This window comes from Vombatus ursinus, unplaced genomic scaffold, assembly GCF_900497805.2.
Source record: "Vombatus ursinus unplaced genomic scaffold, bare-nosed wombat genome assembly UNPS02014798.1, whole genome shotgun sequence".
Classification (NCBI taxonomy): domain Eukaryota; kingdom Metazoa; phylum Chordata; class Mammalia; order Diprotodontia; family Vombatidae; genus Vombatus; species Vombatus ursinus.
Window position 1 is genome coordinate 1,381,265 of NW_020954576.1, and position 17,552 is coordinate 1,398,816.

Consider the following 17,552-nt stretch of genomic DNA (forward strand, 5'->3'; position numbering starts at 1 on the left):
GACATTTGTGTTGGGCATGGGGACTTTAGCTGGATTTAGGTTCTAGGTAAGATATAGGATGCCAGAGCATTATGTGCTCACCTGTCCTGTACTCAGGACCCTGAGGATGAAAAAGGACCAGGGGGCTCCAACTGGCTTAACTAGTTCCTCACTTCCCAGCCTTGGGGCTTGGCAGCAAGCCAGGAAAGTAGCTGAACTCGTAAGCCTGGAGTTTCTGGCAGGCTGTCCCCTTAACTTCCCCTCGGTCAGTTGTTGACCTCAACCGAGGCTTCTAGAGAGAGGCAGTTGGAAAGACAAGGAAATTTTGATGTGCAGATAAGTTTGGGGGCTGAGTCTCTCTGCCTCCTCACTCGGACCAGAGGCCACTTTGTGATTCCATCATGCCCTTGGTTTTGGCAGACTTCAACATCATGCCTACTCCAAAGATGCATGCTTCAGTGGGATCTCTAGGGGCAAAATTTAGTGGAGAGGACAGCAGTGCTAGCAAACTTGATGGTGGGAAGGAGCATCAGTCTGCCAAGCTAATGTGACCAGCCAACCCTTGTTCTCCCCTGTATCTTCCTAATCCTCTTGGCTATTCCTCAGCCCACTTTTCAGCAGACATACCCTGTCCTGCTGTTTCCACTCTGCAGACTTGGGGAAGATAATGTGTCCCCTCCAACCTTGGCTCTTCCTCTTTCCAAAGCTTTTGTGCTCTCTAGAAAAGGGAACTGAGAACTGCAGGCTGCAGTTCTTTTGGAGTAGCAAGGATATGTGTGCATCCCTGAACTAAGAACGGGGATGGGGCTGTGTCACCCCGAGAGCTGTGGAGAGTTCAGGCTTAGCCTGGGCTTCAAGGTCCTCTTCGTTCCCCTCTGGAGCCGGGAAGGGGAGGGGGAGCGCTCGTGCAGAGGGCCCTCCCAGCCGCCAGGGGTCGGGCGTGGGGCGGCCCAGCCAGGGGCGGAAGAAGCCTCCGGGGTCATCGCGTCTGGGGGGGTGCTGGCACGGCGGGAGTGAGGGGTGGGGGTCAGCGGGAGGAGGGAGGGAACGACAGCGGAGTGAGCGGGCGCCCGGAGCCGGAGCCGGAGCCGGGCTGCGGGATCACGCGTACAGCCGGACCCGCGGCCGCGGCGGGATAACGGAGGCGCGCGGCGGGTGGGGCGCCGGGCTGCGGCTCCGCCGGGGCGGGCTCCCCCACGTACCCCCCCTGCGCCCGGGGCTCGCTGCGGCGAGGTTTACGCGCGTGACGGGCGGGGAGCCCAGACGGAACCACCGCGGGCGCGGGATGTCCGGGCACGGGTAAACATCCCGCCATCCTCGCCGGCCTCCCCCCCCTCCCCGAAGAGGGGGCAGGGGGAGGGGGGGCCCGGACGCCCCGCGAGGATCTCCGAGGCAGGTAGGTCGGAAGGGGGTGGGGGTGAGCGGGGAGGTCTTCCCCCCCCTTCGCTGCACATCTGGTTCCGGTTCCTCTCTCCTAGGGAAGCGAAAGTGGTGGTGGGGGGAATGGGAGGGAGCGCAGGCCCCCCTCTTCCCCTTCCCCTGCCAAGAGCTGCTTGTAGTTCCTGGTCACCCTTCGCTAATGTGTCTGTCACACTGTCGCAGGCACCTGCCCCCCCCACCCTCCCCCAGCAGGGCCCACTGCCCCTCCAGTTTCGGCCGCCTCCCTGTCTGCTTAGTCGCAGCACCTTTTCTCCCCCCCCCCCCCGTTCTTTTTTCTGGGCTGGAGATGTGGGTACCATGGGGGTAGGGAGGAAAGAAAGTGCCACCTGTGCTCCTCCTGGGATGGAGCCTAGGAAGATGCCTCCCTCTAGAAGGGGGAGGGGGGAGGAGGAAAGAGATGGTTCTAGTGCACGAGGGAAGTGATACAAGAACTGGGGTCATGAGAAAGGGGTACCCAAACCCACTGGCCAGACCGCCTAAGAGGTCAGTGCCTGCTGGGTAGTGAGTGGGGTGAAGGCGCCAGCCATGCCAGGTGGGGAGCTGAGGAGCTAAATTAGGATCCTGACGCTGGCTGCCTTATTGGCCTCACCTCTGGGGGTGGGGGTGGGAGTAGGAGCTAAATTTAGCCATGGGGGGGGGAAGTAGTGTAGGCTGTGGGCCAGGTTATGGGGAATGAACCAATCAGGCCCCCTTGGTTTCTCCTACTTGTTTGACTGAGGTAGGGGTAGAGACTGAGATTTTGATGGAGGGAGAAATACGAGATCATTAAGGGTCAATGCTGTTGGAGCCGCTTTCTGCCCTTTCAGCTTAGCATCAACTTCTTGCTGGGGATAACACTGTACTGGTCCCCACTGCAGCACTCCCTCCCCTCCACCCCCCCATACGTTGACTTCCGTCTGGCCTAGCTACAGCTTCCCCTTGGCTGTTTCAGGAAGTCACCTCCCTTCCCCTCTGATGCATCCCCCCCCTTTCCTCAGCCTGGCTGTACCGCCATACTCTCTGAGCTGCCATTTCCCCCAGGGCTCCCCAGGATCCCCTACCCCCTGCCAGGAACTCCCTCTCCCCTGGTGCTGGGCTATGGAAGAAGGTGAGAGGGGGACAGGCAACCTGGGTGGGCCTGCTTCAACTATAGGCTTGGGGGGGAGCAGAGGGAAAGGCAGAACCTCTCTCTTCTCTCTGGTTCTCATGGGGATTGGATGGGTTACATGAATAAGTAGAATTCACTTGGGTCTTTATGGAGGATAGAATAGTTATTGTGATTTTGTAGCCCTGGTTCTTATGGGAATTCAGAAGGGGGTCACTCTGATAACAGAGGTATAGTACTTGTAGCAGTGAGCCCTAGAAGAGCATTAGAAGGATTAGATTTCTCCCCTGATATCACAGCTAAGAAACCATAGTTATGAATCCTTTAATAAGCCTGTGAAGTCAGCATGATGTCACAGCTAACCCATATGATATCAGTACTAGGGTACAGGCCCTAAAATAATCAGTTGAAGTTGCTATAATACCTGTGGTGGGGAGGCCCTTTAAGAAAGTACAAGATTACTCCAATATGAGGATGTCATAGCCAGAGTTGGGGGTTGGGGGAGGGAATCAGGCATAGGAAGGGTAGCAGTGATGTCACTGTAATGTTACTTGAGGGACCTGTTCTCTTCAAGGAGACACCAGATAGGCTGTGAGGTCATGGTGATGTCATAAGTGGGAGAGTTCAGGATTGGTCAGTCTCCTACTGTGCTTTTCTGAGTGAGTATGGTAGGGGGAAGAGGATGAGGGTCATTTAGTTGCCCTAGACACTTTGCCTTCTTCTCATCCCACCCCTCCCATCTCATACTCTTCCATATTTTGTCCCTTCCAGATGCAGTAAGTGAAGGGGGGGCCATGGCAGAGGAGCGGCCCCCCCGGCTGGTGGATTACTTTGTGGTGGCTGGGCTGGCAGGGAGTGGAGGAGCAGTCTCTGAGGAAACTGGGGGCCCTGAACCAGGGGGCCCTGTGCGCCCACCCCGTCCAGCAGAACCCATCACAGATGTGGCCATCATTGCCCGGGCTCTGGGAGAAGAGGTGCCCCAAGGCTACACTTGTATTCAAGCCTCGGCTAGTGGCCACCCCCTGGAGCTCAGTGCTGGGCTTCTGGGAGGCTCCCAGCCCACCATCTGCTATCGCAGAGGACGAGACAAGCCTCCCCTTGTTGAGTTAGGGTGAGTGACCACCCTTGCCATTGGCCTGGCCAGGGGCCTTGGAAGAGGGGAAATTGGGAGGGTAAGAATGGGACATGAAACGAACAGTCAAGTGGAATGACAGAGAAAGATGGAGAATGCAGTTTAGGAGGGGGAAAGGACAGAAGAGGGAAGGGATGGGGATAAAAGGGCTGAATGAGGAAGCAGGATGGATAGCAGAATGGGATGGAATAGAAGAGGGAGCAAGTTAAGGACAGAGTCCAAAGAGGAGGATTCAGTCTCTCGTGATGCTAACAACCAGGTAAAGGAAGAGTAACAGGTTTGGTGGGGTAAGGGGATGTGAACTGAAGGTTCAGCAAGATTAGGGCATTTCTTCTCTTTTCATGTGCTACATGTTCTTTTCTACTTAACTCACCAGGGTATTATATGAAGGGAAGGAACATCCTAAACCAGGTTTCCAGGTGCTGGAGACAACGCCCTACAGCCACTCTGCCAACCTGGCTCCTCCAGGCCCTGGGCATCCCCGCACCTACCTCACTTATCGACGGGCAGCTGAAGGGGCAGGGCTGCATGCCCTGGGTATCACTGATCTCTGTCTGATCTTGCCCAGCAAAGGAGAGGGAACCCCCCACACATACTGCCGCTTGCCTCGAAATCTTAATCCTGGCATGGTGAGCAGGAAGGGTAGAAACAACAGATGGGGTAGGGTTGTGGATCATGCCTGTAGGACACCAAGACTAAGGAGGATTTGTGGTGAGGTCAGGAGCTGAGGAATCCTGACTTCTAGGGGTCAGGTAGCAAACATTATGAGAGCAAGTCCCCTGGGGGCTAAGAATAATGAGTGCCAGAGAAATTCATAGATCAGGAGTAGGAAACTAAGAGCCCTCTTTCCATCTGAACTCTTTTTCTTGTCTTTCTTGTTCAGTGGGGCCCAGCTGTCTACCTGTGCTACAAGGTGGGCCTGGCAAAGGCTAATACACTGGTCTATGAGGCAGGTTGGTTGCTGGCTCTATATTCATTCCATTTCTCCATCCTTCCATGTGTTCTCTTCTCATAATCTTTCTTTTTAAAACTTTAAAAATTTTCCCACTGTTCATGGTACCCATTCCCTCCCTGCAAAACCTAGTGATTCAGGTACTTTTAATACATTACTTGAACCTTTGTTAGTAGTAGTATTTTCTCCACGTGCCTCCCCATGTCTTTGAGTGCCCACCTTCTCCCCTGTACCTTGTAATATATTAGCCCATGTGCCCTTCCCATGTTGTGGCCTGTGTACTCTTTTCTGGAGTCTGACAGAACCTCCTTTTTCTTATTCCGTGCCTGGTACCCAGAATTGCTAGGCCGGTACCCAGAGCAGGACAATGAGGCATTCCCGCTGCCTGAGTCTGTGCCTGTCTTCTGCCTGCCTATGGGAGCCACTATTGAGTGTTGGCCTGCCCAAACCAAATACCCAGTGCCCGTCTTCTCCACTTTTGTGCTCACAGGTGCTGCTGGTGACAAGGTAGGATAGGAGTGAGGAGGAGGAGATAATGGTGCTGGGGAGGGAGTGATGAGTGAAGCCCATCTGACCCTCTGTCCTCCTTCAAGGTGTATGGGGCAGCTCTGCAGTTCTATGAGGCATTCCCACAGGCTCGGCTGTCAGAGCGGCAGGCGAGGGCACTGGGGCTGTTGAGTGCAGTGGAACGGGGCCGGGCACTGGGTGGCCGGGCTGTGCGCAGCCGCCGGGCTGTGGCAGTGCTATCCCGATGGCCTGCCTTCTCTGCTTTCCATGCCTTCCTCACCTTCCTTTATCGATACTCTGTCTCTGGCCCCCACCGATTGCCCTTGGAAGCGTGAGTGCTGGCCCCCTTGGGGAGAGAAAGATGGGAGGGATTTGGGAGGTAAAAGGGGTTACTGAGCATGGGAGAGGCGGGATGATGCAAGTGGGAAAGTGAAGGAGACAAGAAGATTAAAGGGAAAAGGAATTTGAAGGAACTGAGAACCTAAGGGGAAATGGGTAGAGGGGCTAGAGGATGGGGTACAGATGAGGGAGATCTGCTCCCTGACCTGCTACCTTCTCCCCTCCACCTTTCCCAGGCACATCTCCCACTTCATGCACAATGTTCCCTTCCCCTCCCCTCAGAGACCCCGTATCCTGGTACAGGTGAGAGCTGGGGCCTGGCCTGGGGCAGGACAATGGGGCTTCAGTGATTGCAAAACTTTCCCCTAGCCACTAATGGCTCTGTCTTCTGCACCCCCAGATGTCTCCCTATGACAACCTGCTTCTCTGTCAACCTGTTTCATCTCCCCTGCCTCTGAGGTATGTACTCAAATGGGTGGAGAGTGGGTATTGGGATTCAAGTTGGGCACTACCCACTAGACAGGCAGAGGGCACTGCCGAGATCTAATTGCTGTCCTTCCTTCCAGAGATTAGGCTATTGCCTGAGGGTCTAGAGTGGTGTCTTTTTCTTGAAACTGATTAAGACATTTTAGGGGATCTTCCTGGTGACTTGTTGGATTTGAGTGTGGGGCATTGCCTTGCAGTGGTGCCAGCTTCCTGCAGCTGCTACAGAGCCTGGGACCTGAGCTGGCAGTAACTCTGCTGATTGCCGTCCTTACTGAGCATAAACTTCTGGTTCACTCTCTTCGGCCTGACCTGCTCACCAGTGTCTGTGAGGCCCTGGTCTCTGTGAGTCCCTTATCCTCGCTTACCTTGGTCTCCAGAACTTTCTTTTGAATACTTCCTAGGATACTTCCTCAAGAATTATGTTTACCTTGGAAAATCACTCCGAGCCAAAACCTTCCCTTAGGCCATTGGACCCCTCTCAAAATTCCCCTCTGGTTTCCACCTCTCCTTTCTGAGACTTAACCCAGAGAACATGTTCTCACTTAGCACCAGCACCTCCTAGGCAGATTCCTAGCCAGGGTCCCTTCCCTCTTCCTTTCTTCAGTCTTACAGAGTCCTAGCCTGGGTCCCTGTTTCTGTAGTTGTTCTTCCTCCCAGTCCTTCACCCTCTTGGCCCTTCCCCTTGTTTGCCCCACTTTTTCCCTGGACCCCAGGGTTTACCCCTTCTCACCTCCTACCCCCTGCCCCAGATGATCTTCCCACTGCACTGGCAGTGCCCCTACATCCCTCTCTGCCCACTGGTGCTGGCAGATGTGCTGAGTGCCCCTGTACCCTTCATCGTGGGCATCCACTCCAGCTACTTCGACCTGCATGACCCACCTGCTGATGTCATCTGCGTTGACCTTGACACCAACACACTCTTCCAGTGAGAAGGATGGTGGCTGTGGCTTGAGGGTGGTGGGGCTGGCAAAGGTAGAAGGTGCAGGCATAGTTGGGGTGGGCTCAGGGCCACTGACATGAGGGTGGGTGTGAGTGAGGTATCAGGACGAGCAAGGGCTCTGGCCCCCTTCCAGAAAAGCGACTTCAGCCACAGAGTTGGGGGCATTTTAGGCATAGGGAAGAAGGTGGATTACATTCCCTTCTCTGCCGTGTGCCTCACAGAACAGAAGAGAAGAAGCTGCTCTCGCCCAGGGCCCTTCCCCGCCGGCCATACAAAGTGCTGCTGAACACCCTGACCACCCTCCACCAGCAGCTGGACCAGAGTAAGCATCACGGGGGCCTTACACCTGTCATCGTTTGGGAGTCATAGTTATAAGTTAACATTTGAAGGGATTGTGGAGGACTTGAAGATTATATGGGGAGATTTAGGGAAGCTAGAAGTTGTGGAGGGAGTAAGTGGACTTAAAAAATTCATTTTAGCAAGAGGGAAGAACAAAAACTATTAGAGAATGTATAAAAGCATACAAATATGACGGAGACATTGAAGGCATGGTTGGGGTAGTTGTAACTGTCATTTGGGGATAGTTTTCTATCCTGCTGTTGGAGGGAAGGAGAGTTAGTAGAATGCATGTGGCAGGGTGGGAAGCGAGGCAGACATCATGTCTACCCTGCCTTCATCTCCTTGTCCCCCAGCATACACGAGGCCTGAGGAGGAGGCATCTTTGGAGTTTCTGCTGACTGACTACGAGGCAGTATGTGGGAGACGGGCACGGCTGGAGCGGGAAGTCCAGGGTGCCTTCCTTCGCTTTACGGCCTGCCTGCTTAAGGGCTATCGGGCCTTCCTCCGACCGCTCACCCAGGCACCCTCGGAAAGTGCTCGTGATGTGGACAACCTCTTCTTCCTTCAGGGTAAGGGTGCAGAGCGGCAGAGCCCCCAGAGCGATGTGATGTGAGGTGAGATAGGTGAGGTCTGGTGGCTCAGGGAACACAGAGTTGGGCAGTAAGAGATACACAAGATCTCCCTGGCAAAGACAGGTAGGGAGCAGTGGTAGGCCAATAAGGCCATCGACCCTCTCTGTCTTTGGGGAGCTCACAGTTTGACTAGGGAGACAAAACAACACCTAAGAGTCAGAGATTAAATATAATGATCCATTTGAACAGAACTCTAACCATCAATTCTAGGGCGATGAGGAGTTAATAGGGGAGCAGAGCTGGCCAGTCCTGGGATGGGGTGATACCACAGGGAGCATTTATAGGAAAGCCTGCCAAGGAAATGATAGATTCATATCATGCCTGCCTGAGGCAGTGTGGCAGTGATTGCTCACATTTGTATATCTTTATAAAATGCTTTGCATTAAACTCATTTGAACTTCACAACAACCCTATGAGGTAGATGGTATTATTATCCACACTTTATAGTTTAGAAGACTGAGGTTCACACAGCTAGTAGATGTTTGAGGCAGGATTTGAACCCAGGTCTTCCTTGTGGAAAGAGTGCTGGATTTGGCATTAGTAGAGCCCTACCAGCCTTACCTGGGTTGGAATCCTATCACCAACATAGGAGTTGTATGATTCTGAGTAGTTCTCTTAATCTGAGTTTCAACCCTTTGATCTATAAAGGAAGCATCCTAAAACCTGGACTACTTACTTCACAGGATTGTTGTGAGGATCAAACTAGATCACCTATGTAAAGGACTTTGGAAACCTTCAAGTGCTACATAAATGTCAGCTGTCATTTAATCAATAAAGCATTTAATTGCCATTAAAGCCTGCTATGTGCTAGAGGCCATGGTAGGCACTGCGGGGGGAGGGGAAATGGGAGGAGGGGAAGGAAGTCAACCCAGGGTCTGTAGAAAGCAGATACAAGGTAATGTGGGGCTAGGCAATGGCGCCAAGTTGCAAAGTAAAACCTTATTATTACCGTGTCAGGGAGGGGAGGTCCCAGATAGGCATTAGTTAGGTAGGGCCAATAGACAGTGCTCTTTGGAAATAGTTCCCTGAAGTGTGGGCATCACTGGGGTACCTGATCACCCTCCTTTTCACCCTCAGGTTTCCTAAAGTCCCGAGAACGCTCCAGCCACAAATTCTATGCCCAGCTGCTACACACGCAGATGTTCTCACAGTTCATTGAGGAATGCTCCTTTGGCTCTTCCCGCCATGCTGCCCTGGAGTTCTTTGACTCGTGTGTTGACAAGGTACCTCTCATCACCTCATGTCGATGTTTTTTCTTCATGTCTGTGTACTCCCTTGTACTTCAAGCTGTGTGTTTCTCCACTTCTCAGGCTATGTCTCTGTTCTCAAGCTGTGTTTCTGTCCCTTCAGTTTTCCCCAGACTTAGCTGCTTTTCTTACCCAGCTTCCTTGTGTCTCCCCTGCCTCTTCCATCTTTGTGACACCCCTCAACAAGCCTTGTGCCCACCTCCATACTAACTCCCCTTCAGGTTCACCCAGAGCAAGAGAAGCCGGAGCCTGTGCCCTTGGTGGAGCTAGAAGAGCCATCAGGGAGTGAACTCACAGTCTTTATCACCCCTCCTGAGGAGCCCATAGTGGCTGAGGGCAGTGAGTCTACTCCTCTGTACTGGTGAGATCCTTTTCTTCCTCTCCCTACCCCCATCTCTACTCCCTTAAATCCCCCTGCAAGCTTCCTTAGTCCCCTATGGCTGCTCCCCACTGAATGTGCCATCCTGTGACCCCCTCCAGTTATGATGGGTTCCCTGAGCTTCGGCCCGAACTGTTTGAGTCCCCCCGGGAACAGCCTAGACTCTCTCCTGCACCAGGCCCTTCTCGAAGTGCACCCAGTAGCCCTGCTCCACGACGTACCAAACAGGTAATCAGTGCATGTTAATTTTGGGGACTAGGGGGCTATTACAAACTCCCGGGATTGTGTCTACTCTTTCTGATCCTGGAGTCAGATTATTCCTCATCCGTGCTTACGTGTTTGAACATCAGTGGTCCCGGAGGGGCAATGTCCACCCTCCCTGACCATTATGTTTTCCTTTGGGAACCCAGATACTGTCCCTTCTTCCTGGGCATTCAGGTGTCATCTTTCACATATTCCCCAACCTTTAGAAATGTCTTTCTGTTCTTGCGTCATGGACTTTTCTGCCTGGGGGCTTTGAGCAGAACATTAAAAATGTCCATCTGACCTAGGTATCCTCTCTGGTCCTAAGTACCTGTCTGAGATAGGCCTCCCTTGGCCTCATGTTCTTGACACTTTTCTCATCCTGGTGCTCTGGCAGGAGATGAAAGTCGCACAGCGAATGGCCCAGAAGTCAGCAGCAGTGCCTGAGCTATGGGCACGGTGCCTGCTGGGGCACTGTTATGGGCTATGGTTCCTGTGTTTACCTGCCTATGTTCGGTCTGCCTCTTCTCGAGTCCGGGCTCTACATACCGCCTACCAGGTGCTTCGACAAATGGAAAGCCGAAAGGTCGTGCTGCCTGATGAGGTGGGCATCAGACAAGGGGTATCAAGGCAGAGGGAAAAATGGTTGGGAGAAGATGGAGAGAAGTCAGAGTGAAAAACGATATTGGGGGCCTATGGTGATGATAGGAAGAAATGGGGGTACATGAGAGAAGAAGGAGGATGAAGTGATAACAAAGATTTAGGAGCAAAAGGAGGATGACCCTGGTTTGGGGTGCACAGGACCAAGGCCAAGAGCAACGTGGTAAGGAGTGGGGATTTTGGGGAAGGGAGATAGTGAGTAAGTTGAAATGGGTGGTTATAAGACTGGAGGCCTGGCTGAGGCAGGGCCAGCTGAGTCCTGCATTGTTGTTGAGTCAGGCCCTCTTCATCCCTCGCCCTGCATAACTGCCCCCAGGTGTGTTACCGTGTGCTAATGCAGCTTTGTTCACACTACGGAGAGCCTGTGCTGTCTGTACGGGTCATGCTGGACATGAGGAGGGCAGGCATTGTGCCCAACACTATCACCTATGGTTACTACAACAAGGTGCCTACCGCTGGGGATGGAGATGGCGGGGTGGGAGGATGGGGCCTCGAGGGGAGATAACAGGCAGGCTAGGGAAGTCCCCAAGCAGCTCTGCTGCCCTCGAGCATCATGTTCCTCTTCCAGGGCATTCTTCCTAAGGACAGAATTTCTTCTCCTCCCATCCCCTCCAGGAGATGTGTCCTCTCAGGAGGAGCCTGCTAGCTATTTGTTTCTGACCCTGTTTGTAACTGTGCCCCAAGTTCGTAACTTGGGCAACGATATCCTAGGTGGAATATTTGTGGGTTATCCATAGACGTGGGGTAGGGAAGGGATAGGATTTTTAATGTCAGCCCTGGGAGCCAGTAGGGATGTTCCCCACAGGCTGGCATGGTGCATTCTTAGGGGCATGGAGGGGAGAGTAATCTGTCTTAGCATAATAGGTGCTTTTGTCCTGCAGGCTGTACTAGAAAGCAAGTGGCCGTCTGGCACCGCAGGTGGCCGCCTACGTTGGGCCAAGCTCCGGAATGTGGTCCTGGGAACTGCTCAGTTCCGTCAGCCCCTTCGGGAGCGAAAGCAGCAGGAACAGGCATTGAGGGAGGGAAAAAGTTCCCAGCCAGGTGGGCAGAGGGGCAATAGCATGGAGGGAGGCCAAAGGGACTGGGTAGGTCCAGGCTGGGGGAACATGTATTGGGCAAGAGTCCTTGCTTGGGCTTGAGGGTTGGAAAGAGTATTGCTTAGCAGGCACAATAATGAAGACATGCCTTCCCCACCTTAGGTCTGTATGTTGGCAGTGGTGGGGGGAGGGAGGCAGGGATCTTTATCTGTCGTCCCCAGACACTGTACCTACCTGAAGCTCTTTTGCAGAGCCCCGCCTGGAGCGGCCTTCCCCGACCCGTCCCCTTCATCGCCAGACCACCTGGGCAGGGCGAAGCCTTCGGGACCCAGCCTCTCCCACTGGGCGGCTGGTGAAGAGTGGTAGTCTGGGTAGTGCCCGAGGGGCACAGCCCACTGTGGAGGCTGGTGTGGCACACAGTGAGTGCCAACATGTCCTCCTTACCCCACTTTCCTGATATCCCTGCCTCAGGAGAAAGTAGGACTTTTTGGGGGGAGTGGGAGGGTTAGTGCCAAGTAGAATTTTTCCTAGCGTACAGGGGCTTGGCATCATGGGTATCCATGTGCCCAAGGATTGTGTCTATTCAGCGACAAGGACAACTTGGGGAGGGAGTATCTCTCAGTGGTTTTGATGCCTGGAGGATGAGCATCATGCTCCCTGACCCTTCTCTTTCCCTTAGTGATAGAGGCCCTGGGTGTCCTAGAGCCTCAGGGGTCCCCTTTGTCCTGGCATGATGGCAGCCTCTCTGACGTAAGCCTTGCAAGTGAAGATCCAGCGCCTGGAGGCAGCCCTGGGGGAACAGGCATGGCTCTGAGTGCCCATTCAGCTGAGGCCCTAGATGGGCTGGGTGGGCAGGCACCCAAGTCTGGCAAGCGGCAGGATGCAGTGGGTACTCCCCGGCGGGGAATAGGTGCCCGTCTACAGCAGCTGCTCACCCCCTCCCGCCGCAGCCCTGCCTCTCGTGCCCCTCCACCTGAGCTGCCCTCAGACTTGCCCCTCCCAGCCCGACGAAGTCCTATGGACAGCCTCCTGCGACCCCGGGAACGGCCAGGATCCACTGCCTCTGAGGTATCTAAGCTCAGGAAGGACCTGGGGGAGCCAAGGGAGAGGATCCGTCATCTACACTAGCACGGGGTGAATTGCTGTCTTTGGATTTGGGAGCGATAGCACTTCCAGTCACGTCTGAGGGTGGGTGCTCTGAAGAGCCGAATGTGGGCCAAGGCCCACTGGACACGGCATAAAGAGAGTCCAATGCCTCTGTGGGGTGGGCAGAGGAGCCCTTGGGCTCGGGGCGGCCAGCTGAAGAATTCTAAGTCGGCCACCTCTGGTTCCTCTGCAGAGCTCCACGTCTCTGGGCAGTGAGTGGGATCTCTCCGAAAACTCCCTCAGCAGCCTCAGCATTCAGCGTTCCTCGGAGCGCCTCAGTGACACCCCTGCTTTCTCCCAGCCTTCCCCCATTGAGGTGAGAATGTTGTAGGCAGGAGGAGCAGGCTTGGGAAATGGGGAGAAGGAAGGCTAGGTGGGGAAAGCAGGGGATGCTGGGAGCTGGACGTTGGTGTGGTGCCCCCTGGTGCTCCTTATGCTGCCTTTCGTGTCCTCTGCAGATTCTTCTGTCCAGCTGTTCTCTGTGTAGAGCCTGTGACTCCCTAGTGTATGATGAGGAGATCATGGCAGGCTGGGCACCGGATGACTCCAACCTCAATACCACGTGCCCCTTCTGCTCTCGTCCTTTTGTGCCTCTGCTTAGTGTCCAGACCCTTGACTCCAGGCCCCGGTACCTAAAGGGTCGGGGGGGTGGGGGGTGAGGATGAGTTGGGGAAGAGTCAGACAAGCCAGAAGCTACTCTTCTAAACTCCTTTTTTTGTCTGCTTGGCAGTGACCTTCATAGTACACCCACCTCTACAGGTGCCAGTAATAGAGATGCTCCCATCCCTGGGGGCCCTGGCCCTGTCCTCAGTGACCGACGGCTCTGCCTCGCCCTCGATGATTCCTCTGTTTGTAATGGAGACACTGAGGTAAGGATTGGGCTGGGAATAAGTCAGGGGTGGGTGTGGACCCTGTGGGCAAGGGTTCATTTCTTAGGAGGGCAGGAAGTGATATCATGCTCGTGTACCTGGTTAGGGGATGGGGGCATGACGGCATTATCTGTGAGAGATTGCCAGAGAGAGGCATAATCCTAGAGATGAGGCACGGAGTTGACAGTTCTTTTTTTCCTCCTCGGGCCTGGTGGGCAGAGTGTTCCAAGGAGAGTAGAAGGTGGGGCGTGGGCGTACCTGAGTCCTCTGGTGCTACGTAAGGAGCTGGAGTCTCTGGTGGAAAATGAGGGCAGTGAGGTACTTGCATTACCTGAGCTTCCTGCTGCCCATCCCATCCTCTTCTGGAATCTGCTTTGGTACTTCCAGCGGCTTCGGCTGCCCAGCACCTTGCCTGGCCTCATCCTGGCTGCCAGTGATGGGCCTCCCCCAGCCCAGGTTAGTGCCCCTACAAGGCCCTGGATTCCTGTCTCTTTGCTCCTCTATTTTCTTGTCATCTTTTGCTTCCTTATCTTCTTCCATCTCTGTCTTCCTATTACTTCATCTCAAACCCTCAAACTACTGCCTACTCCTTTTGTCTCCATCCCCCACCTCCCATCCCTCTGCCCCTGTCTTCTAGGCCCAGCTCTAACCCTCCCCCCAACCCCCAGGCCCCATCCTCTTGGCTGCCTTCAGAACCGGCTATGGTGCAGATACGACTGCTATGGGATGTGCTGACCCCTGACCCTGACAGTTGTCCTCCCCTCTACGTCCTTTGGAGGGCTCACAGTGAGTTTGAGGCCTGAGCAGAGCCGGGGTGGGGGGTGGGGGGAGTTGTTTGGAGGTTGGGGCACATGGCCAGGGAGGGTCTTTTCCCCTGCAGAAGAACCTGTGATCCCGGCCTCCCTTTCTCCCTCTCCTACTAGGCCAGGTCCCTCATCGGGTGACATGGCCAGGCACAGCACCTGCACCTCTGAATCTTGCTCTGCTGGAGACTGTGCTTCTCCACGTAGGGTTAAATGAAGTACATAAAGCTGTGGCACTTCTCCTGGACACACTAGGCTCCCCACCTGGGGGCCTGCACCTCCAGCGGTAACCCTCCTTTTTCTGTTGGAATGCCTACACCCTGTCCATTAGGATATCCAGAGACTCCTTCTTAGGTCCTCCCACTCTATTTTCCCCAAAACTTCTCCATCTCTAGATAGTTCTCATAGAATCATGAGCTCAAGAGTTGGAATGACCCAACTAATCCAACCCCTTCATCTCCAGACCCCTAGAGGGCAAGCATGACTGAGGTCACACAGGGAGGCGGCAGAGATGAGACTCCACCCGGCTCCTCATTCCGCAGAAATAGAGCCCATCTTCACTACAGGCTTGTTTTTCCTGGGCAGCTACCCCTTCTTCCCTGCTCATTCACCTTTAACTTTTCTACCTTCAGAAGCATCTACCGAGAGATTCTCTTCTTGACAATGGCTGCACTGGGCAAGGACCATATGGATATAGGTATGGAGGAAAGAAAGAAGGTAGATAGGGAGAGGGAGCTGGGAACCTTGCTTGGTTGAAAATCTCTGCACTGTGATGGTGCTTCAAAGTCATAATGTTGGGATTAGTGAAACTCTAGGTTCCAGACATGCTGATGGGGTGTTTTGGGGATAGGATGAGGGCTGTAATTCCCCACCAACATTAGGTGTTTTGTTCACCTCTTCACACACCACCTTTTGCTCCTTTCCTTTGCCAGCGGCCTTTGACAAGAAGTACAAGGCAGCCTTCAATAAGCTGGCGAGCAGCTTGGGCAAGGAGGAGTTGCGTCGGCGGCGGGCACAGATGCCCACCCTGAAGGCCATCGACTGTCGCAAGTGTTTTGGGGCACCTTTGGAATGCTAGGACCTCTGGGCCTCTTATCCCAGCCTAGGGGACAGAGGAATCTCTGAGTAATGTCTTTCCTCTGATCCCTAAGGTTAGGGAGAATGCCAGGCTGATTGCCCAGTCTGTGGGCATTGATTGAGGCAGGAGAGGTCACTGATACCAAAAGTCACAACTCCTCTTGTTTCTGACCCGCTTTTCTTGTGCTGATGTGGGAGGAGAGTTAGCACAGCTCTGCTTCTCCTGCCCTCCACAAATCCAGGTGCGTCCCTCCAAGGCACCCCTAGATCCATGCCCACCTGTCATTTTAGAAGTTTTTGTTTTAAAAAACAACTGGAAAGATACAGAACTGCTGAGCCTCTGCCTTGGTCCTGGGGAGGGGGGCTGTTGTCACCTTCCCTTCCAGGTCAGAAATGCTCCCCTTCCCACTTGGGCCCATCCCCACCCCTGCCTTCTGCCTCAGTATTGATATTTTATTTTATATTATTTATTCTGGAGCCACAACAGCTGCCTCGATTTTGGGGTCCCTGTTAAGATTGGAAAGGTGGGGAGCTGAAACTCCTGGACCCTGTAGTTGTATCCCTCCCCCCCTTTCCCTAAGAGAATGAGAACTCAGGGAGGCAGAAGCTTGGTTTCCCCACAAACATTTTACATCCCCACTTTCAGCCCCAGGACTTGGGGTATTCTTCCCTGCTTTCCCTTACCCCCTTCCCTTCTTCCCGGGGCTGCTTCTCCCAGCCAGGGCCCTGATCTGTGCAATAACGATTGTCTTTGAGGTTTTGTTGGATGTAAATACAGTAAAAGCTGCTTCTCTCTTTTCTTTGCCGTCTCCTCCTTCCTGTGTCCAGGGGTAGGGTGGGGGCTTCTTTCATCCAAGGTTCAGTCACCTGGTTAACAGGATCCCCATCCCTGTCTTCAGTTCTGATGGGCTTTGCCTTTTATGTCTTTCTCTGGTAGAGGGAACCTCTCCCTTCTTGGGAGCAGGGAGGGGAGTAAATCTGGCATTGGCCATGGTGGTGCCAGTCTGTGTGGCGCTTCCATCCTTCCCACACAATCGCTCCCTTGTCACCTCCCCTCCTGCTTCTTGCCCTACACAAAGGGACCATTCTCTGGGGCCCTTGAGCTCATCTCTGTCCTTCTTCCCCCATTCCCATATTATGTCGTCCCCAACTCCTCTAGGACCTTCCCAGGGATAATCCCTTTTCTGCTGGTGTTCCCTCTTGCACTTAGACTTCAGGAACAGTGCACCTCCTTTTCCTTTAGGCTTCCACAATCAAAGCAGTCAGTTGGATGCACTGCACTGGAAAGCAGAGAGCTAGGGAGCACACAAGGACTCTGCATTTAGAAGAAGCTGAAGATGAGATGTATCTCTATTATTTTCTGAATCCCTTAGGCTCAGATAGGAGTTCTGCTCCCTCCTTCCCCAGGGTAATGAAATCTGCCCAGGAAACAGCAGCTAGCAGAGCCACAAAACCAATTACTAAAGTGAATTAGCCAACAAAACAAAAAGTCTTTAGGGGGGCAGTGGGCAGAAGTGTTTGGACACAAAGACTCATAGTAGCCTCCAGACTGGAGAGAGGAAGCAGGGACTTCTAGAGACCAAGGGGGAAAACAACAATATTGGGATCTTCTAAGCAATATATCTAGACATCCTTTCCCAAGTGGACTTTCCCAGGCTCAATGAGGCTATTTCCTTGAATTAGCTTCTCCTGCTAGAGACAGAAACTCCACCTCTGAGGGAAGTCCTCACTATTTTAAAAAAAAGATTCTTCTTTTAAATTGTGTACTTCAGCAACAAACATTTCAAGGTTCAAAGAGCTGAAGAGGGCTGAACTTTCATACAGTTTTTTTTTAAAAGAAATATTCCAGTGGTAACAAAATTGCTCTTTCCCCTTCTGTACTGACTGTTTTCTGGGCATTTTAAACAATGTTTTCTTGATGCTTTTCCTTTTGTTAATCACTCCCCATTAACTGACTTCTGCTCTGTGACAAGTCCTCCCTTCTGCCTTTCTCCTAGAACCACTCTCCCAGCCAGCCTCCCACATCCTGATCCTTTCTTAGAACTTTTAGTTCCTCTTCCCACAGTGTTCCCACAGATAGCTGAATGACACAGTGGGTAGAGAGCTAGAATTGGAGTTAGGAAGACCTGAGTTCAAATCTTATCTCACTAGCTGTGGAAACTTAGACAAGACATTTAACCTCAGCCTCAGTTTTCTCATCTATAAAACAGGAATAACAATAGCACCTACCTCACAGGGTTGTTGTGAGGATCAAATAAACT

The 17,552-nt window shown here is 53.3% G+C and overlaps 1 protein-coding gene across 4 annotated transcripts; it reads left to right on the plus strand.

The window, feature by feature from the left end:
* Positions 1–1,352: 1,352 nt before the first annotated feature.
* On the plus strand, positions 1,353–16,091 carry LOC114049675 (DENN domain-containing protein 4B). 4 transcript variants are annotated; one of them, XM_027870991.1, is made up of 28 exons: positions 1,353–1,375; positions 3,275–3,614; positions 4,012–4,264; positions 4,519–4,588; positions 4,925–5,094; positions 5,181–5,425; positions 5,670–5,736; positions 5,834–5,892; positions 6,117–6,261; positions 6,669–6,844; positions 7,081–7,181; positions 7,552–7,767; positions 8,908–9,053; positions 9,299–9,438; positions 9,558–9,684; positions 10,097–10,303; positions 10,676–10,804; positions 11,241–11,400; positions 11,648–11,815; positions 12,076–12,464; positions 12,736–12,858; positions 13,001–13,170; positions 13,273–13,411; positions 13,631–13,867; positions 14,080–14,197; positions 14,335–14,500; positions 14,847–14,911; positions 15,147–16,091. In XM_027870991.1, exons 2-28 carry the CDS (start codon positions 3,298–3,300, stop codon positions 15,290–15,292), a joined length of 4,449 nt encoding a protein of 1,482 aa, XP_027726792.1. In that variant the 5' UTR covers positions 1,353–1,375; positions 3,275–3,297; the 3' UTR covers positions 15,293–16,091. The 4 variants fall into 4 exon arrangements, with proteins under 4 accessions (XP_027726792.1, XP_027726789.1, XP_027726790.1 ...); XM_027870988.1 differs by lacking the exon at positions 1,353–1,375 and adding an exon at positions 2,320–2,506; XM_027870989.1 differs by lacking the exons at positions 1,353–1,375; positions 11,648–11,815 and adding an exon at positions 2,320–2,506.
* The last annotated feature ends 1,461 nt before the right edge of the window (positions 16,092–17,552 follow it).

Bases quoted from the DNA above. Each gene is read 5' to 3' on its own strand.
- LOC114049675 (XM_027870988.1), top strand. From the start codon at position 2,374: ATGCATCCCCCCCCTTTCCTCAGCCTGGCTGTACCGCCATACTCTCTG. The intron at 7,182-7,551 runs GTAAGCATCACG...CTTGTCCCCCAG, and splicing joins CCACCAGCAGCTGGACCAGA to CATACACGAGGCCTGAGGAG. The intron at 9,054-9,298 runs GTACCTCTCATC...ACTCCCCTTCAG, and splicing joins TTGACTCGTGTGTTGACAAG to GTTCACCCAGAGCAAGAGAA.